This window comes from Poecilia reticulata, linkage group LG3 (genome assembly GCF_000633615.1).
Source record: "Poecilia reticulata strain Guanapo linkage group LG3, Guppy_female_1.0+MT, whole genome shotgun sequence".
NCBI classification, from domain to species: domain Eukaryota; kingdom Metazoa; phylum Chordata; class Actinopteri; order Cyprinodontiformes; family Poeciliidae; genus Poecilia; species Poecilia reticulata.
In genome coordinates this window covers 20,198,198-20,223,001 of record NC_024333.1, presented here as the reverse complement: position 1 = coordinate 20,223,001, position 24,804 = coordinate 20,198,198, and the positions used below count along the sequence as shown (strand labels likewise).

General features: G+C 38.2%; 3 protein-coding genes across 3 annotated transcripts; all 3 read right to left on the bottom strand.

Annotated features, from left to right (window-relative positions):
• Positions 1 to 1,206: 1,206 nt before the first annotated feature.
• Positions 1,207 to 7,499, bottom strand: slc38a8b (solute carrier family 38 member 8b). The gene is made up of 10 exons (XM_008405424.2): positions 7,257 to 7,499; positions 5,197 to 5,395; positions 4,390 to 4,546; positions 4,205 to 4,306; positions 4,060 to 4,117; positions 2,905 to 3,019; positions 2,679 to 2,826; positions 2,410 to 2,612; positions 1,886 to 1,937; positions 1,207 to 1,358 (listed from the first exon to the last, which is right to left on the bottom strand). The coding sequence occupies exons 1-10, from the start codon at positions 7,443 to 7,445 to the stop codon at positions 1,250 to 1,252; spliced, it is 1,332 nt and encodes a 443-aa protein (XP_008403646.1). The 5' UTR covers positions 7,446 to 7,499; the 3' UTR covers positions 1,207 to 1,249.
• A 3,231-nt stretch (positions 7,500 to 10,730) lies between these two features.
• Positions 10,731 to 18,015, bottom strand: nrn1lb (neuritin 1-like b). Its single transcript, XM_008405423.2, has 3 exons — positions 17,765 to 18,015; positions 15,054 to 15,201; positions 10,731 to 12,820 (listed from the first exon to the last, which is right to left on the bottom strand). Exons 1-3 carry the CDS (start codon positions 17,817 to 17,819, stop codon positions 12,514 to 12,516), a joined length of 510 nt encoding a protein of 169 aa, XP_008403645.1. The 5' UTR covers positions 17,820 to 18,015; the 3' UTR covers positions 10,731 to 12,513.
• A 4,307-nt stretch (positions 18,016 to 22,322) lies between these two features.
• thap11 (THAP domain containing 11) lies at positions 22,323 to 24,395 on the bottom strand. Its single transcript, XM_008405422.2, has one exon. It carries the CDS (start codon positions 24,066 to 24,068, stop codon positions 23,256 to 23,258), a length of 813 nt encoding a protein of 270 aa, XP_008403644.1. The 5' UTR covers positions 24,069 to 24,395; the 3' UTR covers positions 22,323 to 23,255.
• Between the last annotated feature and the right edge of the window lie 409 nt (positions 24,396 to 24,804).

The following is a 24,804-nucleotide window of genomic DNA, read 5'->3' as shown; positions in this document are numbered from 1 at the left end:
TGAGCCAATTGAAATTGAAGCAGGGCGCCTGGATCCAAGACACAGCAGTAAAAAACTCTTTTATTCTCAATTTTGCTTTAAGCTGTGAAATAATGACAGTCTCTCAACTTAGTTTTGAATAATGACTAGAAAAATGAAAATGTTAAGTTGAACCTTGTATTTCTGGACAGAAAGGTCTCAAATGTTTGCAGATGTGTTCAGACAACAGAGGTGTTAATCTTTTGAAAGCTGCATGCTAGTTAGAACCACGTTTACTTTATAAAGCCAGAGAGCAGCTGCAGGATTTATGAGGGGCTCTGTGTGATTTTCAAGCATTTTTTTTCCCAGCTGCATTTAATGGATTTAAACATTTGGCCAGGTCAAACTATAATCCCGAGGACTAAACACAAGCAGAGTGTCACAGGTTTTGCCACTACGAGTAGTTCCACCCAAGATGAAAACATCCATTACATAACAGAGAAATCCATGAAAGCTGCTGTATTTTCATGCTTAAAAAATCATTTTCTCTGAGTTCAGGCAGACATGCGTCATCTGCTTGATTCTTGAATTTCAGCCTTATATGTTGCTGATAATCGCCCCCCTCTGAGTCCAGAGCCTGACAGAACCGGTTTGTAGATTCACTGTAAATCACTTCACATGTGCACGGCTGCAAGCTGCGACCCACAACTCATTTAAGCTTGAAGAGGATAAATGGTAAACGGTTCACTTCTACAGCAGATTTATACGGCTGCTGTGATTTAGATTAGGGTGGGGGGGGGGAGAACAGAGAAGTACAAAGGATCCTGAAAGAAATAAGATTTAAAGCATTCTTCTCATTTCACTCAAGCAAATGGTCACAGAGATTAGCAGAAAGGGGACAAAAGCTTGTTTTCTCTTGCCTAAATCGACAATAAACAGTTTCATACATGATGTGGAGTGGGGGGAAAATACAGTTAAGTAATTTATAAATGGTGCAATAGCGCCCCCTGGCAAGGTTCAGTAAGAATACATGATTACTGAAAAAGACACGGATCATCTGTATAATACTTCTGCTGCAAACATGCTTAACCATAATCAAATATATATACAGACTTATTACACAAACATGTTAAAATAAAATCCATTCAAACTGAAAATTGCACACAGCACACAAAGATATTCCATAAACATGTTCTGCTCAAGAAGACAAAACGTATATATGTACAAGTAAAAGCCAGCCATAGAAATTTCATGTCCAGTTCGACAGAAGAGGTGAGGTTCTGCTGCTTTGTTAAGCTTTGAACTTGTGGAAAATCTCCATCACAGCAATGGTGGTGCTCTGTCCAAAGATGAAAGCTCCAACCACGATTGTTACAATGCCCCAGATGGTTAAAATGTCCCTGCAATGGCAAACAAAACTCAACAAGTCAGAAGAAAGACAAGAAGAACACCTGTCTTTAACTAAATAAGCAATATTATGCATTTGACAGGCACATATAGTGTAATCAAGTAACTACCGTATTTTACGGACTATAAACCGCTACTTTTTTCCTACGCTTTGAACATCTCTTTGACAAACCTGCTTGCCTTTATGTTTCTCTTTGAGTGAAATGTTTCCTCCCCGCTCAGCTCCCATTAAACTTGTGCAGGCGTTTTCTGGCTGTAAAGGCATTTACTTTCTCAGTAGCAAAAGTTTAATGCTCAGTTCATACACAAAAACTCAGAAAATATAGCTACAGCATTTCTCTATTAGACCTTCATCGACAAACTAAAAACAAAAAAATCCAAATGGGAAATAGGGTATTTATTATAACCACCAGTTTAGGAAATTGTAGTATGTAAAATTGTGGATGTTTGCATGCAGAAAGCAGTTTTGTACCCAACACATTGTATTTGTTGGGTATGTCCATACAGTGTTTACACTCACCGGAGTCTTGGGGAGACATCTTCAGCTTGCATTGTGAACACTAAGCAAAGACCTGCAACATACAGAGAACACCACGGGGCTTTTATTGCATAATAAATCCAACAGTGAAGCAGGTTTAAGGTGTAACCATACATTTAGATAATCAGTTTGGTTCTGCTGGACGTTTCCTGTCTGTCAAATAGTTTTTTGCTTTCCTCTGTCGCCCTGTGCTTTTTTTTTTTAAATGAAATTAATAAAAGATAAAAATCTTTCAAATAAACAGATTTTCATAATAAAAATGTTCAGAATCTGATTGTATTAAACTGAATTAATATTTTTCATAGACTGAATTAAATTGTATTTGTTTTAAATGAGCTCTACTGGTTAGTGAATTCTACATCTATGAATCTGAATTAGATTTGTTTCATTTCTTTAATGACATAAATTTCACTGACACAATGGTCAGACGGCAACATTAAATATCAACCAGTTCCAACAAGAGTTTAGAATTTAAATGGGTTCTAATTGATAAAGTTTATGCTTGCCAGGGAAGATGAAGATGAAGAAGGCACTAATTCCTCCAATGACGCTGATGACATCGGCCATGTCTGGGACAAACATGGCAATCAGAAGCGTGAAGGAGATCCAGGCCACCGTCAGAACGACTCTGCAGCGACTCTCAAACGAATGAGTGACCACTCCCCAACGATTTCTTTGAAGTCGTAGCACCAGGTTCAGGATCACAGATCTGTTCCACACAGAGACAACATGAGGATCCTCAAAACCACACGAACTCCACTCAGACTTGAATTACCTCCCCAGCAGAAGAATAATGGGATATATCGTGATAATCGATACTCCAAACAGCAGCCTGGAGATGATCATCACCACGTCATTTCCAGGATATGACATCAGAATATCTGAGGCTACGCCTTGCCCAAAGGTCAAGAAGCCATACACACCTGGTGAAAGAGAAGGTGGACGTGGTCAACAGGTGAGAACGTTTTGGAGAAAGGCTGATGTTTGAGAAGTGAACCCACCAGTCAGAGTGTAAGTGAGCAAGCAGAAAAACATGGAGAGCACAGAGATGGCCACCCAGTGGAGGAGCTTCTGGTTCTCCATACTGCTGTAGATTGCTATACAGGCTTCATGGCACTGCACTCAAAACACAGAAGGATTCTTCATGATTTATTAAATGTGACCTATTAGGCTTTCCTGAACAGGTTGGGATAGGTCTATTGGATATACAAAATATGTTCATTACATTTTTTTTTTTTTTTGCATAAAATCATTCTTAGATAATGAGATTTTAGTCTGGTCAGTTCTGCCTATTTTGCGCTCCTTTCAAAATGAGCTGCTTTAGGGCTTCCTGTCACTTTAAATCAAAATAAGCTGCTGCTGGTCACGCCCCCTACACTTGCGCATGAAAATAGTTCCAAATAGATGCGCAATTATACAACTGTACATCTTAGACTCTGAATAAGACTCAAAGGCAGAAGTGGAGCCTACAAAAATGCAGCAATTCGTTTCTAGATGGCAAGTGAAAAACTAAACACTTGTCTTTTCCAGCAGCCCTTGAACAGAGCATACAGTGGTAAAACCAGCTGACCAAACCTGCTCAAATTTCACTTGGGTTGCTAGGTAACGAGGATAGGCTTCCCTGGGGTTGCTAGGTAACGGTGTAGTGCCCGTGGAATGTAACAGCAATCGGGAGATTTTTTTAAAACGGCTAATTTTTCAGACACCAGAAACATTAACTTATTTTCAGAAAACTTGGTGGTTTGTTTAAGCGCTTGGCTGTTTTTAGAAGCAGTTGAGGCCTAATTGGAAGAATAAAATCAGGAAAAATGTGAATTTTTTTATGTTTAAATACAGTTTTCTGACACTGGGCAGCACGCTCAGTAACAATTGCATGATGTTGCTTTGCAGTCTAAAGTCAGAAAATTCATCTCCCTCAGACTTGCCCAAATATAATAGAAAGCCTTGATGATTACGTTTCATTTGATATATTTTAGGCATTCCTTTGAAATGGAAATTATGTTATTGGTTTTTGAACATAAAAGAGGATTTGAAAAATAACCCAACAAAATCAGGAATAATTTCTCGGAAAATCATGTTTTAAAGTAAAACAACAGGAAGCTAAAATACATTGTGCTTTTCGTTGACAACTTGAATGTGGTTGAAGATGATCGTACCTGGAAGCCAAAGCAAATGGTTGGTACCACACTAAACATGGAGGCCCAGGAACTGACTCTGAAAGATACACATATTTACTAAAGTACATTAGATAAAACGCTAGACATGTACACACACAATCCAAGAAAAATGAGAGGTACTGACCCTCGGCTTTGCTCTGGGTAAAGAATCCTGTGGCTGTCCATTAGATAATACTTAACAACGACTGCGACACAGAGATACGTAGCAGCAAGCGTCCCTAGTACACTGACACAAAAAACACACTCAGAAAATTAAAAAAATATATATATATGTGTGATGTTATCAGAGGTGAGATAAACACAGAGTACCTTGTGTATTTCTGTATGCCGATTTCTTTTGGGATGGACAGAGGCAGGATGATGAGAAGACACATGATGAAGAGGGCGAAGCGCTGGTCAGTGTACCAGTGGTAAGGCATGTCTGCCTCACTTGATCCGGTCACAGTCTCGTATAAAGAAATACACACTGAAGAGAGAGAGAGAGAGAAAGAATCCTGTAAAGTGAAAGAAAGCTTTTGTTTACATTATGTTGCAATCTAAAGCAACATCATATAAATGGCTAAATTTTGACTGTCAACTTATAATTAGCATAGCTACATTGGCCTCAAATACTCCAACTACTGAACTACTGTAAATGTTCAATTAAAAAAATAATTTTGCTGTCAGACTGTAACCAAAGTAGCATATTTTGCAGATTAGTTTGCAAATATCTTTATTTTAAAGAGCCAATGTTTGCTACATGACCCAAGGACCTGCAGGCTGGCTTTGGAGCAAATATCCAAGTCAAAAGAGGATTATGACACAAGGCATAAAAAGTATTTGGATGTATTAATAGTGGAGCTAAATATCAGGAAAAACTGAAAAAAGCTGAACATTTGCTGCCTGAAACAGCTCAAAGATATAAAAAAAAGAAGAAAAAAAATATCTGAAAGCTGAAAAAGAACATCTTTCAGAGCAGGAGCCAAGTTTTAGTGTTTTCTTGACAGATTATTGTCTAGGTCAACAAGTTCATCAATGACACCCAAAGTCTTACCAAAGTTTACATGAGAAAGAGATAAAGAACATAATTTTTTCAAAACATAAACTAGCTGCTGAGCTCGTTCTATTTTTACTTACGTTTTTCCAGTTGGTCTTGCACCACCACCAGGAAGGCGACGCTTATCATGAAGAGGTTGAAGCAAAAGCAGACTTCACAGAGCTGACCCACAGCTCGTCCACACACCTCCCTCACTACGTCCTGATAGGTCTTCTGTCTGCTGACGGACGACGCATAACCCAGGATGACCAGACCGCTGATGAGGAACACCAGAGACACCTGCAGAGGAAAACAATGAAGAGTTCAACACTAATCCATACTTGGTGTCACTCCCGCTTGAAGATTTTAAACCTATGGCCATGGACACACCTGTGAAAGGCATACCACAGCCTGTTTTCTCAAAATTACTTAATTTTTCACAATAACTTCAACAGAAACACTAACCTTGGCATCAACACCATCACTTAAAAATGAGAAAACAAAAAAAAAACTAATAATGAAGTTGTCTTAAGGAACCACAATCCAACTCATTTCACAGCAATGCTATGTAAATAAAGAGCTCCAACCTCAAGAGAATTATTAAATTAAATCCCTCTAAAGACTGTAGAAATTAGCGACTAACAAATCTTGCTAAAAGTTACAACCCTCTTGGCAGAGTTGGGTAATAAGCAATAACCCAACCCAGAATTACTACTGCTAAAAAACATAAACTTGTGATTTACTCAAAATGAGACATTTTTTATAACTATGACCATTTACCAAAATTAGGAAATTTTTAATCAGATAAAAGCAAAATGACCCAAATAATTGTCTCTATAAACACACAGTACTTAAAAGGGTCACACCTATGAGGGTGGTAGTACGTTTATTTTTGTGCCTCACGTGCTAACAAAAGAGAAATGATATTATGGACCTGAACAGGTATTAAGATTCTGTAAATTAGGAGCAAAATCCTGGAACAAAAACATAAAACTCAGACTCTTTGCTTGTTCTTAGAAAGCATGTTTTACCGTAGTCAGAAGCAGGTCAGTGAAAGTCCACACTAAAACCTGAGGCTTCATTAGCGCTCACCTGTGAAAAAGGGGGCCTCTTTCACACCATGAAGAGAGAGAGACATGGTTGCAGGTCAGCACTGGCCTGCCCACTGCCTTCATCGCGATTCTCATCTCCCTTCACTGCTCTGTCTTGAGATTTCTCCAATTGAAGTGGATTTCTCCAGCAAAATTTCAATCAAGCTAGAAGTTGTAAATGACGATGTCGATTTCTTGCTCTATTTTAGAACTGTAGTCTGCCTGCAGTTTTAGCAATGGAGGCGGAGGAAGTGAATGAAGTCATTCAGTTGGCTGCACTTCAAATATTTAATTAACATTAACTGCGTTCTTCAGCTCAGTACTTCTGTCTTTGCAGTGGGGGGTGTTTTTTTTATTTTATTGAAAGATTTGTACTAAACACAAGACAGTAATGCAAATAAGTATTCAAATACAATCAGAAATCAGAGTTATAGGTACAGAATAGACAATAAATAAACTAGAAGGGGAAGGAGAAAATAAAGCAAAAATAAAAAGGAAGAGAAATAAAAAAAGCTCTGAAAACAGTATGATTTGTGGCAACAAAACTGGTAAATTATGTTCTACAATAATGTTGAGAAGTTTCTTAGCATTAAAATTCACCATTAGGCCACTTTATGGGATTTTATGTAACATAATTCACTGAACACAAAACTGAGGAGACATTTTATTAAATGTGGAATTGTGTCAGCAGTGTTCACAAAAAAGAGGGTTGTTTTATAGTCCAGGATAGGACAAAAAAAATGTCTTTCTGACAGGATTTTGCTGCAAGTGATGAACGTTGTAGCGAACTGGCGCGTTACATCATGGACAAATATTAGCGACTGGGTTACATTTAAGACTTAAGGGTCTTGGCCGCCAGCAAGCAATAAAATCCTATTGGACCACACAACAAATAACGACATTTTCACCATTACCTCGAGTTGTTTTCCTATACAAAAACTGGCGGTCGTTTGCTCACCGGAAGTACGTCATTGCAATTTTTGTCCGAAGCGAATCGTAGCCACCAGCATAAAAACTTACCAACTAAACTTTTTAGATGGAAAGGCCAGAATAATTGGCTTTGAACTCACAAGCTCCACAGTGATGGAGGTGTTCACACCCCCAGCCTTCCCAAAAGCCCAGGGGAAGTTGAGCAGTCCCGCTCCCAGCGCGGACTTCAGCATGATGAACACCGCTCCGAACGAGCCGAGCCTCGGGGGATCGGCTAAAGATGCAGACCTGGCCAGCAGGCTGATGCTCTCCCGGGCCAGCTCCTCCATGACACCGACCCAGTTTAAACACTCAGCACCAGAACCAAAGGACACGTTCCCAGACAGGAAACCACTATGAGCAACTGGTGTGTGGGGAGTATGTAGGCACACACAGCCTCGCTTACGTGGTCTTAATTTTGAATGTTAAGCATTTCACAGTGGGCTGAAAAATGTGGCACAATAGTGAGCGTTTGCTTGTGTTCAGTCAACTGCTGTCCCTTTATGTTCCTTATTGGCAACATGAAGCATCTGAGATGAGCTACGAAACAAAACACAACGGCAAATGAGGGCATGGACTGTGTAATGAAAGTCTTCCCATGTAAATAATTTAAAATGACAATGAGAAACTGACAAATAATTTTGTTGTTACTGTTTGAGGTGCTTTGGCAGCTTCTTCTAATAGGCTTCTCTCATGAGAGCAAAACCAGTTGAATGAATAGTTGTGCAAGCTAACAATTTGAACTAGTAATGTAAAATATTGATCTTTTTGCAACTGCAGAATTGCAATATTTGTTGTGTAACATGGATGTCCAACTCTAGGCTTGGAAATCTGATGTCCAGCAACTTCTAAATGCATTTCTCCTCCAACACATCTGAATTATTTATTTAATTTCCCTTTGGGGTCAGTAAAGTATCTTTTAGCTCATCCGCATTCAGTCATTTAGCTCTGCAAAGGCCCGACTTCAAGCCTTTCATTTGATTCAGGTGTGTCAGAGTAAATTCTGTGAATCTATAAGTTACAAGATGTTAACTCTCAAGGACTGGACTTGGGATAAAAAAACTCAGGTTACCATGTTGGTTTCAAAAAAGTTCATTTATTGACTGAAGGGGGTAAAAACTTTCCAGTTCATGGTGTAACACTACATATAATTCAGAAAAGAAAATTTTATTATTTTAATGTCTTCACATATACATTTTTTTTAGATTATTTGTATTTTTAGTCATTTTGTACATGTCTTAGTGTTGGAATTTGCAACCTTTACAACCTAAAGAGCCATTTTGCTCTCAGGGCAGCCAAATAAAACTCGCTTAAAGCTGCTAATGTCACAGAGATTTTTGAAAGAAGACAACTTTTTAGACCGATATCTAGGAAATTTGTATTTCTAGTTTTAGGATTTTAAATAAACATATAAGAGACTGGTTTAAAAATAATAATAATCACAGATCAAGGAATATCCATATCCAAAACATATCCCTGGTACTTTTAGTGTCATTCTTTGTGAAAATCCAATGCAAATATTGCAGAAAATTTTAGAAATGGCCAAAAAACATTATTTATTTTTCTATCTTTATTTTAAAAGATTAACTGTTTCTTTTTCATTTTTAGCCAAAGTTATTTAAAGCCTTTATTGAAGGTCCAAAGAGCCACTAGCAGACCCCTGCCTTAGTGCCTCCATGTTGTTGTGGGTAGGTGTGTTAAACAGGAGCAGCAGCAGGTTAGCGAAAATCATTCTGAGTTGCTGCTGAGACCTCATTGGTTTTTATGCATGTATATTTGTTAAATGTTAATAAAAACCTGGTTGGTCTGCTCCTTCTCTCTGCTAACGGGAAGATTAGCCATTTTAACGTGCTTTAGTCATTGTAAAGATTTTAGCGGAGAGCTAACTGGCGCCACTTCAAATAAACTACAAATCTTAAATTGCTTGTAATGTACTGCAGTTTAAAAATAGACTCTGATTGTTTGTTTTGTTCTAATTCAAATATGTGTAAAGTTGATGTGACATACAGCTTACAGATTTATGCTCTGATGCACCCAAATCCTTCCGTATGGATAGAACAATCCACGGCACGTGGATTTCATAATCCCTGACGAGCTTGATGCTGCGTGGCGCCTGCTGTGGACGGAAAACGTTAAAATAAAAACCCTGCCTGTTGTTCTGCATCTTATAACACTCAGAGGTCGAGATAATGACTCTTCATTTTCCATTTCATTGGCCTTAATCATGATAAGGAAGCCTTAAAGTGATTCAAACAAGCTCCAGGTGGCGTTTAGAGAGATTAGATATGTTTATGGATTTGCAGTTGAAACCAGATATTTACGTACACTGAATAAAAAGATCCACACATTCTTTTCTCATTGTCAGACTAAACTTCCTGCCAAAATTATTTCTACTTGCTAAATGCCACAAAACCTAGCGAGAACATTTTGGTGTTTTGTTGTTGCTGGAACTTTTTTTAATTCAGAGGTTTTTACATTGGTACTTTGGTATCAGGGATAACTGTCTTTTAAGCTGCATGACTTGGGTCAAAAGTTTAAATTTCAGACTCATTTTGCTTGCATGTGAATGAATTTAACTGGTTTAGGAATTCAAACATGATTAAATTCAGCTTACATGTGCAAAAAAAAAACAAGAGATACTGGGAGCAAAGCTAAATAACCTGGCAAAAGGCAAAGTACATATGCAGGGTCTGACGACATCAATATACTAATTTGGTAAATGACATCATGACTTAAATATGCTTTTATTGCAGACAAAGTGATATGAACAATTAAGATTTGTGTTGGAGATGAACAGTAAACATTAATTTGTTTTTGATTCTTGCTGTTAGTTATTCTATTGAATCAGAATAAATTTGAAATCCTTAGAAATGTAAAAGCATCTTCTGTTTCTTGTTTTATTATATAATGGAGATTCGTATTTACAAAAGGCTTTATCGTCCAGGTAGATTTTTATGAAACAGAGAAAAAAATCTAATTTAATTTAACTTGATATCACTAAAATTATATCATCCAGTCATTTACACACAAACACTGATTTTAAAGTTTTACTCTAAATAAACACTTCAATAGGCTTCAAATGTTAGGGGATAAAGTTCTGTTTGTTCGTATAATTTATCTCTGGTGTGCGAGGAACAAAATCATAGTATTCCTGTATGTCAGTGGTGACTTATTATAAGACTGTTGATAGTTACTCATTATATCCAGAATAGATTAAAAATATCCTTATTCTCCCTCAGAGGGGAAATTCAAGTCTTACACAGAATTTTAAAAAAGCTTTGAAAGTCCAGAAAAATGAAGTCTGATAGATTTCACACATCCTGATTTTCAGTAACAAGGATACTCAGATGAGTTTGACTGAGAGCCCGATGCGCTGCTAATCATCCTCCACCCGCGGAGATGAAGAGAAATTTAAAGGTTTCAAGGTACGACCCGCTTTATCGCGCACGAGAGGAGAAAGACGAGATTAATCTGCTCATGAATCTGCCGTTATGAAACGGCTTAAGAGTATTAAGTTTCGCATACATGCCCACCTCCTTGTTCCACCTACGCACATTGATACAAGTGAGGCCGAATTCGCTCTTAAAAGAACTGCTTTATTTCTGTTCACACTCCTTCGAATCAGCAATTAGTTTGAAAATCAGTTTTACACAAAGAGGCAAACAAACCATGACAAGAACGCAGACATGGAAGGAGCTCCAGCAGTTTCATTTACAGGTAAAAGTTTGTTTGTTTTTTTCTTTAAGAGGAACCTCTTTCTTTCAGTTTTCTTTTAAAATCAGAACCTTTTAATAAAAGGTTCTGGGGGGAAAACGTTCAACTGAATGATAACTCTTAAAGCGGAGGATGAAATGTCATTACACATCCAAATGTAGAAACAAGAAGGGTTTTAACTTTCTGATTATTAAAACTGGCTACACAGCAAAACATTTTGCACAAAGCTGCCGCTGCATAAACATGAAATGATTACATGTACATAAGGATTTACAGCATTGTTTAAAAATCTCATTTTCTTCTTCAGAAGTGGAAAAAAGAAAACAGTTTATATCAAATATTCTTGCTGGATTCAGGTTTTATTTCAGATTTTGTTGTTTAAATAATTGCTTAATAAAAAAAATCTGTTAAAGGAAGAGGAATGGTTGGCAGAAAGAAACCCCCAGCACAGAGTATTAAACTCTTAATATTTATCTAATAGCTGAATGGGTACAGTGCTTTGCAAAAAGTCTTGAGTCTCTCATACTTTCTTTAAATTTGCCTCAAATGAGCCAATCTTCTAATGATCTTGATCAGAATAAATTCACTTTCAAGTTTTTTCTACTCTGGTTCCATTTTTACTGGCATTTATGTTATTTCAGGATAGATGATCAGAATAAGTTAGAAAACCCGACACAGAACTTGAGAGATGCGTAATTATCCAGTTTGTAATCAARTCTGTCAACAAGCCTCATCTAAAAACGCTTAATACTCTTTTAGGATGCCCTTTGACCCCATGCAGGTAGTGGGAGACAGATGGACTTTAACTAGGACTTTAACTTGATGCTGGGAAGCTCCTTCAGTGACAGACGGCTGCATCAAACTCAATCAGTGTTTTCATCCCTGCTGATGTTTGCACTGATTGTTTTCAATTCTGGTAAATGTTTGTTGTTGCTTTTTATACCATTTTTTAAATCATCTTATTTGACTGCACATTTATGGTTTTCATTAATTGTAGTCTTTTCTTATGTTGTAAATTAGCCCTCACTGTACAACACGTTATTGCTAGTTCTGCTTTTATGTTTTTGTTTTTGTGTAATTCTACATTAATCGACCTGCCTGTCGCGTTGCTGCTGGTACACCTGAATTTCCCCCCTGGAGGAACAATAAAGGACATTTATAGTCTTTTATTTTCTCTTCTCAAGAGATGTTGAAATGTAATTCTCTGTCATGGGGTCTTGTTTTCATAAGAAGCTTAAAACAAAACACAAAATACTTGGAAAACAATGTCCTAGGCAACTTTAAAAAGATTGCAAAAACGTCTAAGTCCATTTCTGAGAAATATGAAGAGACTAAGAGGCCCAAGACTTCTGCACAGTATCAAAAATGCCCCATCTTATATGAACCAGAACAAATCCAGTAAGTTAAATTCAACATCTTCTCCATTGTGAACTGGACAGCAGGTGGAGCATCAGTTAGATAAAAACATTTATATCTATAAACATTAAACCAGAAACTTTGCTTCAGGCTCTCTGAAGAGCAAATCCACAAGAGCACAGCATTCACTCTGGTCAACAATCACCCAGCCTCTCACGGTGGCATCTCCAGTTTAAAAGCCTGTAGCTTGTTCAATCTTTGCTGCATGAGCGTCTCTGTTGGGAGTGACTAACTCCTGAGGGACAGCAGCAGCAGCATGCTGCACACAGGCAGCAGCGCTGAGATGCTGGCCGAGCCGTGTTTGTGTGCACGGCCCTTCAGAGTCTCCTTGTTCGTCTGGTCCGAGGTGGCAGAGCTGTCGGGTGCAGGCAGAGCGCTGGGGGGGAGGGTGGTCCGGCTGGCGCACATGTCGTAGAGGTTTCCGGAAAACTGGGTCTTCCTGGACTCTTGTCTCAGAGACTCCCAGATAGCTGCCGCTTCTCCTGGACAGCCGGCCAGGGCGGCGCTGGCGCAGACATGGAAAGTATTCCAGGACCTTCAAGAGGAGAGGATAGGGAGAGTAAATCTGAATGAAAACCGAAAGCGCTTGGGTCTCTGTAGGAGAGAAAGTGTTGCAACCACAGATGTGGACGGATTCCAGTAAGATGAACCAACAGAGTTATGTGTTTTCCATTTCATAGCACAATCAAGTAACTATAGGTGTGTTAAGAAAATGCTGTATTTATCAAATGTGACTTTAAAAACTTTGGTTCTCTGTTGCTTTAAAAACTCCTGATCTTTCTGAAACTCCACCTTCAGAAAGTCATCACAACATCGCTCATCTATTAACCTTTGAACAATGTTTTCACCAGCATTGCACTGAAAAGTAGCTCCAATATTGAGCTCAGCAGATGTGCAGTTTCACCAGGTGTTTGCTAGTTGCTGCTGGCTAGTCTGAAGGAGCTCAGTGGGGGAGCTGGTGCTGTGAGGCAGAAACGTGGAAGCTTGGAAACGTTTTGCACAGCTGAATGGTTGCTACCGGAGATTAAAGGATTTCTCTAAGAGGCATGTATCATGTTCCCTGTCTTCCATTAGAATCTGAATTGGATTCATATCTGGACTTTCAAACGAATATGATTTGATCTAAACCAGGTTTCCAAACTTTTGCTCGAAAGTAAAGCAGTATAAGCAAGGCAAAGAAATATCCAAATGCTGCATTTTTAATTATTTATTCAACAATAGACTAAGCGTAAAATATTTTAATTAAGCAAACAAATTAACCAGTTTTTGTCAAATAAGATCATAGATCCAAGACTTCAAGTATTCTTTAATGTTTTCTTTGATAAAATAAAGGAAAACTTTAATTTTTGCTTTTATTCCGGGATCAATTGAAGAAAAGTGGAAGAATATTTAATCTACTTACAGCAATAAAATCAGGATTTCGGTCAGTCTTCATTTGAAAAACCAAATGTACTTTAGACTATAACTCAACGAGAAGATGGGAACCTGGTTGCCATGACAACAGAAGAAAACAAGATGGTCGCTTTGTGTTGCTTCTGATATTTTGTAAGTAGATTTTAATTTAAAACGTAATAGTTTTCTACTAATTTATCCTTGAATTGTGGTCAGGGGGGCACACATAATCACTCCATGGACCACAAAAGGCCCCTGAACCCCACTTTGAACACCCTTTGATCTAAACCCTTCTGTTGTTGCTCTGGCTGCCTGGTTTGGCTTATTGTCAAGCTGGACGTTTAAAACTCTGCTTCTGTGTCAAGTCTTTTGCAGTTTTCAGAGTAATTATGACATGGCTTTCTTCTTCACGTTTAAAAACTTTTGAGTTGTTCCCCATCATCTTTTACAAACCTTGCTATCACAATTTTGAAGACATTTTTTAATATTTCTTCTGACTTTCTGAAAGTCTTTTGAAGCTTTATTTCTACTTTTGCAGCGTATGAACTTGATTTTACAGTTAAACGTTGCTGCTGTCTTAGGTAATGTTTCATTTTGTTTGTTTTTGTCTTGTTAAGCCTCTTAACTTTGACGTATGAATCAATTGGGCATAAAAAGGGGATGAACAAGTGTCGTGTCTACACAGCAGACAGCCTAGAAAAGATCCAATTCTACATCGGATATTTATATTTAGGCGCTTTCTTTCCAGCAGCCTGTCATAAAAACAAATTAGTTTTGCTTCTGTGCACTTTTAAAAATTTTATTGCATAAATAAGTGGCAGAAAAACAAAAAAGAACCATCCAGAGACAATAGATGTTAATTGAAAAAATCAAAGCAAAGAATATTTCAAAACTTAACCCAAATTCAGGAGTAAAAAAGCACAAGATGTTGTTCTAATATTTATGTATATTAAACACAAAATCTTTACAAGCACACTTTAACAATACAAACTTGTATGTATGTATGTATGTATGTAGGGGTGTGTGTGTGTGTGTGTGTGTGTGTGTGTGTGTGTGTGTGTGTGCGTGCGTGCGTGCGTGCGTGCGTGCGTGCGTACGCACGCACAGTATACAGTACATACATACGTCCGTACGTATGTATGTACTGTATATATTTTATATATATATTTCAGTTATTTACATTTCCTATTTATTTTCAGTTGAAATTTTTATGTTTTGCTATTATCTTCTTTAGGCCAAATGGGTTTCTGTGCAAATCATTGAATTTTCCCACTGAAAAACCATTTTTCTGGTAATTCATTCTCATTCACAACAACTCCAGTCGACACAAAAGGTGTAACAGCGTAAGTAATAAAGGGAAGCGACGTCACACACACCTGCAGATTGAGTCGATGTCCTGTGTGTTCTGGTCTTTCTGTGTTTCCACCAAACTGTCCCCAAGTGAGATGAGACACTGAGCGAAGCTCTTGTAAATGGTCCCACACGCAGCGGGGATGGCAGCTCCCAAACACACCGGAGCCAAACCTGGAGGAGGAGAAAACCAGAGATATTATTGTTTAATCATAAACATGGAAAATACAGCAAGAGATAAAAATTTTTGGTGACAAAAAAAAAAATCCATCTGATGCTCAGATGGATCAACCGAATACAGAGATGTTGAAGTCCATTCATCTGGACAGATTACGCTCCATCAAGGCCAAAATGTTTACCAGCTGTCTGAGTACATTGATCAGCTCATAGATTACACATTTCCCTGAGGCTGTTTAAGTCAGCACTTTAACTCAACTATCTAAATACAGCAGGGGAATAAAATACTTTGGGTTTAAGATCTCCTCCTGGTTCTGCAGGATTTTGTGAGCTCTTCCAGGGTCAGGAGTGCAGCACTCAGTTTGGGGACGTTTCATCACTTCCTGCCTCCAGCACATCATTTCTGTTTGTTGATTTATATCATTTTAACGCATTGATTCCTCCCTGGGCACTAATACTGTCTGTGTGTGATGAACTCTGGATCTCCTCTGAGATTCTGGTCATTTCTGTCTCCATCAGAGTCAGAGCTATGAATAAATGTTTARCCTCTCAGAGGGACAAGAATTATTTTATTGAAGTAAAAACATAAAGGACGCCTGGATTTTAAACACAAACCTTTTTTTATTTATTATTTATTTATTTTACCCTAAAATGTTTCACTCTCTTATAATTAATCATTATAAATTCAGTCATTTTTCTAGTTTTTCTATAATCAGTCTTAACAGACATTTTCTATTGTAGGACAAAGGTAATATATTTGAACAAATTAGCCGGTTTGACCTTGCTAACATGTCTATGAGGGTTTCATGTGGGTTTTGGGCCACCTGGATAGATTTGAAGTAAGACTGGACTCACATTGGACTTCTGATATGAGATTAAATATGATGTATTTTAGCAGAACCAGTCAGGCACCATAATTATAGTTCAACAACAAGTTGAACAACTCTTCTGCGACACATACAGTTGTCTTGTATCAAACCAAAATTAAAATAAAATAAAATTCAAATAAAATGTACACCCTGCTGTAATTGCTATTATTTTAAAAAGCAGGAACCGCTGCAAACATGTTATAACTATAACAGTTATTATAACCATGTTTTTTTCCTTTAGCTAGTGACGTACGACTAAATCAAAAACAGAGAATAAAGACCAAATAATTTTAGCAGTAATTTAATGGTTTTGAAGTAGATATGCTTGCTGCATTGGATATTATTCCTTTTTAATGTTTTGTAACTTACAGTGTAAAAAGACACTAAAACAAATTGATCTCAGCTGGTTATATTCCCAACTGTAGCTTCAAATCATTATTACCTTAATAAATAACAGGCAGCTCTACAGCAGTGTGCAGCAACAGGTGGAGGAGGGGCAGAACTGCAGGACTCCTTCATAGAAAACTACAGCTTCGTTTCTTTGGCATTTCATTACAATAAAATGTAAATTTTTCAGCATTACGCCAGAAAAATACCTTTTCTTTTGTGCGGTGATCAAACATTGGCAACAAAATGCTTAAAACAGCTAAACCATAAAGCCACTAACTCTGCTCGCTCTGCTTTTTATTCACTCTTCTTAAACTTTCAGCAGTATAGCTAACAAAATACTTTATTACCAAAGTTTCCTCTAATTATTGAAGTGCATCATTTTACCTGGGGATTGAATCTGTTGCCCACATTTGGGCCCAGAACTTTAATGAGAACTCAGATTGGCTTCACAATTGCAAATTTCTCCTGTAACAAAAATAACCTACAGCTGTAGTTGTGATAATGTCATAAAATAAATCTAAATATTTTAGTTTCAGTCAGCTGATAAACTTGAGGTGTGCAATACTGCATGTTTTAATATTGATCAGATACCAAATAAATACAGAGCCAACATCACCAACATCAATATTGATACTTTTTATTTGAATTTGATGTGTCGTCTCTTTTGTGTGTTTTATTTTAGTATTATTTTTGTCCAAATTTGGCACAGAATTTGGACAAAGTTATAGGTATGTACAAAATACTTTAAAACCCCATTAACATTTCTTGTGAACGTTTACTCCTAAGTAAATAAACATAGTGCAAAATATTATTTATGACCAAATCTATATAAAGTCTGTTTGGAGGTAGATTTGAAAAACTACAATACAAAAATATAATTTCAAGAGGGAATCTAAAACTGAAGTATCAACCTTATTCTGGTACCTATTTGTTATTGATATTATATTGGATCGATCCAAACCGATATCGATCCAGACATAAATAAGCTTCTTTAGTTTTAAGTTTACCTTTATTCCCTGCTTCTTGGCTGTAAATTTGGCAAACATGAACTGATGTCCAACTAGATTTACGTTAAGTTTTAGCTCTTCCTTTTATTTTTCACATATATAAATGTCAGCAAAACATTTTTAAATTCTCATTCAAATGTGTAAACTTTTATCTTCACACTATCTCAAACTATCAGAAGCACTTTGACATGAATATCTCAGTAAGATAAAAGCATAAATTAGGAAAAGAAAAAAAACGTTTCAAGCAATAAGAAAGGTAAACGAAACCAGCTTAGAGCAGAGCAACATCCTTACTGAGGCAGAGAGCGATGGGCAGCAGCACAGCCGCAGCTCCTGGACGGGACTTCATGGCTGGGTTCAGGAGCCGAGAACCACCTCTGACCCGGACTGAAGCCCCCACAAGCTGGAGGTCCAAACACAGACAAAAACCCTGGTGCTTTAAAGTGTTCTGTCGCTGTCCATCCGTTGGGAAATTGGCAGATTGCAGAAAGTACGACAATGCTCAGAGGCACAACCGAGCTGGATTAACAGTGACAGAGACCAATGCATCATGCAGAGCAAAGAGGATGTCAGTGTGTGCGTGTGTGTGTGTGTGCGTGTGTGTGCATGCGTGTGTGTGGGACCAATGACGGCATCCCAACACGGCTCAGTGGATTAAAGCATTCTCATTTCCGGTATTTCAGTATCTGGAGCATTTATTTGAAACACAAATGAATTATGTGTGGTTTAATGGTGATTGTGCTCTCAGCCACACACACGGCTGCTGACAGACGCTGCTTTTATTCTGAAACAAGGAGCTTTTTATGACAGTGCTGGACCGAAAAATTTCACACAGAAATGTGAAACGGATTTGTGGTGTTTAGAGACTTTATTTGAGCAGATGGATGACGTCCCAGGGAGGATAAGTTCATCCAGCTCACCTGGGAATCTGACGCAGATGCAGGCTGGCCTCGGAGAATAGCATCCGCCCATGGGACAGTCCCTCCATACAGCTATATGGGTCACCAAGAAGCATTGGTAAACTTTCCTACATGAAACTAAACAGTTTCAAAACTAACTAAAACTGCTTTGATATGTTTTTTGTAAATCATCTTCTTCCCTCTATGCCCTTCAGACGACTCAAATTCATTAAACACAAGTTAAAATGTCAGATTTTTATCGACCGACACGATGCATTACAAGCTCATTTCCAAGTTGAGACAAAAAGAGATGCTTTAATAACTAGAAGCTAGGGCTTCAACTAGCAATTATTTTAGTAAATGATTGTTTTATCAACTATTCTGACGATTAATCGGATAAAAAAAATTACATTCTGCAAGATTTTTCATTTAACCACTTAAAGCTGCACCACTTAACATCTTTAAAAAATATTTTTTAAATATTTGTTGAAACTGTCACTATATTGTGACAGTATGATATAAGACAGATAATCTCTGAAAAATCGTTTGTGTTTTCCCAGTGCTCCCAGCGTTAACTAGAAACAGCCAATCAGAGCCAGGAGGCGGGTCTTACTGCTATCAATCACGCCTCTGCTCTCTCCCTTGGTCTCTCAGCCACCAGAGCCTGTCACGAATGCTCAGTTGTTTCTCCACCATCAGCTCATTTGGCACATTTAGCAGGGAAGTACATGAGGATGATTGGCAGCGCTAAGTACCTCCTCCTAGCTCTGATTGGTTGCTTTTTATCTGGAGCTCTGAGGCAATAGTAGCTCAGGGTTGGAGTGGAGGAGATTGATCTTTTCACTGATTATGTCTTTTATTTTATAAACCGCCACAACACTGTGACACTTTTAATATATTTTAACAAATATAAAAACATATTTTATGTAAAAGTTGCATATTGTGCCTCTAATTGTCTTAATTCAATTCATTTTTTTTTWAAAAAAATACTTTATTGATCCCAGAAGGAAATTAAATCAGAACATGTCGGTGCGGGTTTCTTTCCCCGGAGAGCCGCTGGGATGAGCGCAGATGTCGCCTCCGTCAGCTGGACCTCAGCGTCGGTAACAACAGCTGCGAGCTGATTTACCATCCGAGAGAAAACAGCTGCTTTATGACTCCAGTGGACATCAAATCACTGTTTATCTCTGGGCCCAAGAGGCGGCACACCGGACCGACGTGAGACCGTCAGATTATAATAATTGCAACGCGGTCACGTGACCTTTTAATAGCTGCAGTTTCCGTCGATTTTTATCCTCATCTAATCTGGATGCTAAAAATGATGAAGAACTGAATTCCTTGAAATAAAGGCTAAAACCACATTTGCTTAGAGTTTACGTTAATTAACTGGAAGGTTGATTAATTCTGTAATCAATTTTTAGGTTTTCGTCACTTTCCTTTATTTCACCACCGCAATGTGACGTTTCTTGCTCGCTCCTTGTTTTATTATTWTTTTTTTTTCATCGTGGAAAGCACTTTGAATTGTTGGTGAAATGTGGTAAATAAATATTGTTTGAGCTCCTTGCTCCATGTCTTACCTCCTTCGCTATCTCCGCCTTTCCTGTCTGATTATTGATCATAAAGGCCACAAGTCCCACCAAAGCTTAAAATCATGAATCATTTAACAAAACTGAGGTAAAGGTTGCAATTGAAATGATCATTTTGATGAAAAATGCTTATCATAAAGTCATTTTTGCTTCTGCCTAAGCAATGTAGTCATGGCAACATTCACATATGAATGAATTAAAGTTACACGTAGCAAGAAATATCTTTGTAACAGAAAAACACAGGATCAAAAAGCACCACAAAGTTTCACCAGACACAACAGGACACACAATCATCACCTGTTAGAGTCTTCATGAACAAATCCTTCAAACTCATTTCTCTACGTCACATGGATTACTGATTCTGATCTCAGTTTATAATCTGTCCAAAACTACCACAAATGTTAGGAGACGAAACTGTTTTTCAAATCTTGACACCTTCTAATTACAACAAATTTCGAGTAAATGTTGTAATTATTTCTAATATTTGCTGTTTTCACATTCTCCTCATGTGTCAACCCCTATTTCTCACTCTCACCACATCATCTCCCTGAATGACTGGATGAACCGGACAGGAAAAGCTGCTGTCGGCCCAAACAGGAAGGCATCAGTTGTAAACGACAGAAAATAAATATAGAGTTGTGTAAGTTTGATCGACAGCGCCGGATTAAGGAATTATGCAACACTGTTGGGGGTAAAAAATAAATCCAGATGAGATTAGGGATCTGGATCCTCGCTCCGTCTATCCATTCATCATCTCTGCTGCTTTCTCTGTTTCTATTTCTTTTTGGGAGCCATGAAATTCTCGTTTTTTACGTCTGAATTGCTTCACTGTCAGGCAACATTTTGGGTTAAAACTTCATTATTTACAGACTTATTGATAAAACGCTCTAAGTTTGCTTGAGTTGAGCAAAATTAAAGCAAAACATTCCCAGAGGCGTCGGATTCTTTGGTTTTCTTGCACACATCACACACATTTCTATCCATAGAATTTATGTTTTTAAAGTTTTCACCTGCAATAATAATGGTTAATGTTTATTATCTTTTCAGGTAGAAGAACATTGGCTTCCAGAATCAACAGCTAACATTTTAATCTGATTGTTCTTGATATTTATGATTTTTATTTGAGAAAAATATTTTTTTAAAAGCCAGAAAATGTAATTTTTAAATGATTGCTAAAATGTTGATAATCAAGGTTTGTGTTCAATGACAATTATATCAATTATAGAGTAAAAAAAAGTTTGAAACTCTTGTCAGTACAAAAACCATAATTTTTAGAAATTCCTTTTTTTTTATATTTGTCTAACAGCTACTTTTTGTAAATTTTTTATCAACAAGTGACATTACAAACTGTGAAATGTTGCCTGTGCCTCTGGGCAAGATTTTGTTGGTCTTTGTTCCAAAATGATGAATTTCTTTAGAAAACCATGAGGTTTGCAGCCCAAATGTACGAATCAGCGTTAAATATCAGAACTTTTAAATCCAGGGGGTCATATCACCACAGAAAAAAAGTTAAAACTGTAATCATGTTATTCCCTTTAGCATTTTGTCCACATCTACACTCATTAACAAACTTCTGTATGGTAAAGATGCGTACATTTTTCTTCTGACTTAACATTTCTATAATTGTTGCTGACGTGTCAAAGAGTTGTGCCACTTGTCCACTTTTGTTTTTTGACAATTTATTTTCCAAGCATCTGTTGAAATGATCCTGTAACTGAGGGACTGAATATTTTAAATCAAATCTCTTCTTTTCTAAATAGCTTTGGTGCTTAATTGGATCTACACTCAAATCTCTTGCGGTCTTTAATAAGTACAAAACTTACCTTTTTATGTCTTCTCGAGTTTTTAAAAAAGTAAGCAGAGCATTTTTCTAATTACACCTGAAATAAAAGTTTAAACACCATGGGAATACCCAGCCAACGGAAAGGAGATGAAGGAGTGGCAGCATCATGACTAGGTGTTTTGCTGCAGGAGAAACTGGTGCACTTTCCAAAGTAGCCGCAACTTTGAGAAAAGAACAATGTGTGGAAAATTTGAAGCAACAAACAGAAGTTAGAGAATTGGTACATTTTCTTCCACCACTTTAGGACAATGTTCAATCTCTAGCACTTTTTTTTCTTCATAATATTGTTCAGCTTTTTCACAATCCAACCCCCCAAAAAATTCTGCTTCATAATAGTTTACAGGAGCCACTGCAAATGTTTATTTTAAATTTTCTAAAGCAAACGTCACTCTGTCATTGTCTGAATCTGAAGCAGAAGCTTGTTACAGCCTCGGGAAATGTGACAACTGGACAAAATATCAATACATCTTTTTTTTTCACTAATTTCTTTTTCTTTTCATCAACTTATTGTATTATCATTGTTGTACAGCACTTTAGTGCAGATTTAGACCTGTTTTTAAAGTGCTATATGAGTAAATTTGACATTGACATTGAGAAGTCTAATGTGAGTCAGCATAAAACTTTCACAGTGACATTGATTTGAAACTGAGATTGGAGCACATCTGTCAGACCGAGTTCAAAACTAAGAAATGTGTAAAATGTATTGTCCATAAAGCCCTAAAGACAACACAATTAAAAAAAGCACTCAGTCCAACACGTTACAATGAACTGGCATAACAAAAGAAACAAACACAAAACTAGCTCGAGACAGATTACATGTAGAAGCTGCAAACCGTATCTTCAGTAAATGTTTTCCTCCAGGAAAAGGCAAAAAAAAAAAAAAAGCACATTTAAACATGTTGAAACTTCCTTTATTAACATTTCCGATGTTGTGGGATGCCTGCTATATTAAGGAGTTTCCTAAACCTAGTCTTCCCTTGCACAAATATTTTCAAAAGCAACAATGGTAAATTAAGTTAAAGTACATTGGAAGGCATCTGTGATGAGGGCCGAGTTCACTTAAATGATGAAAATGCTTGTCAGTAGTGTTTTCTTCATCTTGGTGCCCTTCATGTTAAAAGCACAAGCTGCTGCTTGGGTCAGCCTCCTACTATAAGCTGAAAGGTTTGGACATAAAGTCAAAACAGTCAATAGAAAAAACCCCTGTACGACCAGAAAGTTCAGAGTTCAACTTCTGCTCCTTTCGCTTAGAAATATGCTTGACTTGCGAATCTTGGGGGGGCGTAAAATGTGTCCAGTTCCTACGTGATTAGCAGTAAGATGAATCAACCTGCTACCTAAACCAGGCAGTCTATTTTAGTTTAATACAAAACTGGGCAGGATTATTCTTCACACTCCTCCTGGTGAATCTGGGTCCATGTAAAGGGTCGGTTCGGGTAACTTAAGTCGCCTCCTCATCAGTTTTTCTTGCGGGCGTTCCCAGACATCGGGCTGCTGTTCAGCAGCCGGTCCCGCTCCCGCACCTCCTCCTGCAGCTTGGCCTCAGCCACCCGCAGCTGGCGGATGGTCGCCTTCATCTCCTTCATCTTCACCTCCATCAGCGCGATGATGTCCCGCTGCTCGTTCAGCTTCCGCAGCAGCTCCGCGGACGTGGTGCCCGTGGTCAGGGAGTACGAGTGGTCCAGCGGGCTGCTGGTCACACTCAGGTACTGGACGGACAGCTGCTGCTGGTTGGCCCCGGACTCCGCGGTTAAGTCTTCAACTTTAAGCTCCACCAGACTCTGCGGGGTGCAGTTACAGGGTCCCTCTGCCTGGGCGGGAAGCCGCGCCGTGCCCAAGTACTCTCCGTTGTTGCCTATCTGAACCACGGTGATGCTGTCGTCGCCGACCTCTCCTCCGATGGTGCCCTCGACGATGCCCGCCGTGTTCCCCAGCACGCTGGTAGCGACGATCCCGGGGGCAGGGGCCGAGTTGGTCAACTTCCTCCCCCTGCCCCGCCGACTCCTGCGCTCATTGACGCCCCGCAGGGGGAAGAGAGACGGCACCCGGACGATGTACGTCTTCCTTCCACCGGCGAAGTGCACGCTGCAGACACGGTGGCCTGTGGTGGGCTGGAAGGTGCTGAAGCAGCCGCTGACCCCGGCCCGGGAGATGTTCCGCAGCCACTGCTCCCTCAAAGCGGGGTCCTTGGGGAACGTATAAAAGCGCAGGTCCTTGTCCCGGTGCGAGTTGTTGTAGCAACCGGGAACACAGCAGGTGAACCCGGGCATGTTCTCTCAAAAGGTTAAGAAGCACAACCTTTGTTTTTGGTTATTTTGTAGCTATTTCTTTTTTTTTGTATGCGCTGTTAATAAGCTTGGCGGCCTACAAACGGAACTACACGTCCCACAAAGCTAATAACTTCCTGTTTATTTTGACCCAAAGTAAGCTGCTCTTCTGTACAAATCCACCAAAAGCTGTTCAAATTCAAAGCTTGTGGATCTCGTACTCACGCTAAATTTAAAGCAGACGAACTATTCGTAGGTCTTTTTTTGCTCTTCGGAGTGTTATCTAGCCAGCCGTTGCTCACTGAGAACTAAAAGTCCCAGGATCCCTTGCGCGTCCTTTTTGACAGTGCCACTGATGCAGCGCCCCTTGTGGTCAAAAATAAATTCAGTTGCATCACCTTAGATCTCTTTTGTTTCTATTTTTAAAATTATTATAAGTAGTAGTGGTATTACTATTTATGTCAATGGTGAAATTAGTGTTATTAAGAAAATACAATACGGAAAACCTGTCCAAATATTGTTTAACTGGATGAAGGTTAAAAAAAAGTTATCTATTTCAATATCAAAGTTTCAATCTATGTGATATCTTTTCTGTATTTTTTTTTTTTTTGCTTGGATAAATTTTGCTTCAAATCTTAAAGAAAACATTATTTTAGAGAAGAACTATTTTTCTTAAGTATATGTCTAAAATGAACGATTCGTTTTTAATAGAAATAAAAACATTAAAATGTTGGCATCT

What these genes read in the sequence shown, in the direction of transcription:
- nrn1lb (XM_008405423.2), bottom strand. Translation starts at nt 17,819, where the DNA reads ATGAAGTCCCGTCCAGGAGCTGCGGCTGTGCTGCTGCCCATCGCTCTC. An exon ending in GCCCATCGCTCTCTGCCTCA is followed by an intron (nt 15,202 to 17,764) that starts GTAAGGATGTTG and finishes CTCCTCCTCCAG; the next exon opens with GTTTGGCTCCGGTGTGTTTG. An exon ending in GACATCGACTCAATCTGCAG is followed by an intron (nt 12,821 to 15,053) that starts GTGTGTGTGACG and finishes CTCCTCTTGAAG; the next exon opens with GTCCTGGAATACTTTCCATG.
- thap11 (XM_008405422.2), bottom strand. Translation starts at nt 24,068, where the DNA reads ATGCCCGGGTTCACCTGCTGTGTTCCCGGTTGCTACAACAACTCGCAC.
- slc38a8b (XM_008405424.2), bottom strand. Translation starts at nt 7,445, where the DNA reads ATGGAGGAGCTGGCCCGGGAGAGCATCAGCCTGCTGGCCAGGTCTGCA. An exon ending in CCTCCATCACTGTGGAGCTT is followed by an intron (nt 5,396 to 7,256) that starts GTGAGTTCAAAG and finishes TTTCCTCTGCAG; the next exon opens with GTGTCTCTGGTGTTCCTCAT. An exon ending in GCAAGACCAACTGGAAAAAC is followed by an intron (nt 4,547 to 5,196) that starts GTAAGTAAAAAT and finishes CTCTCTCTTCAG; the next exon opens with TGTGTATTTCTTTATACGAG.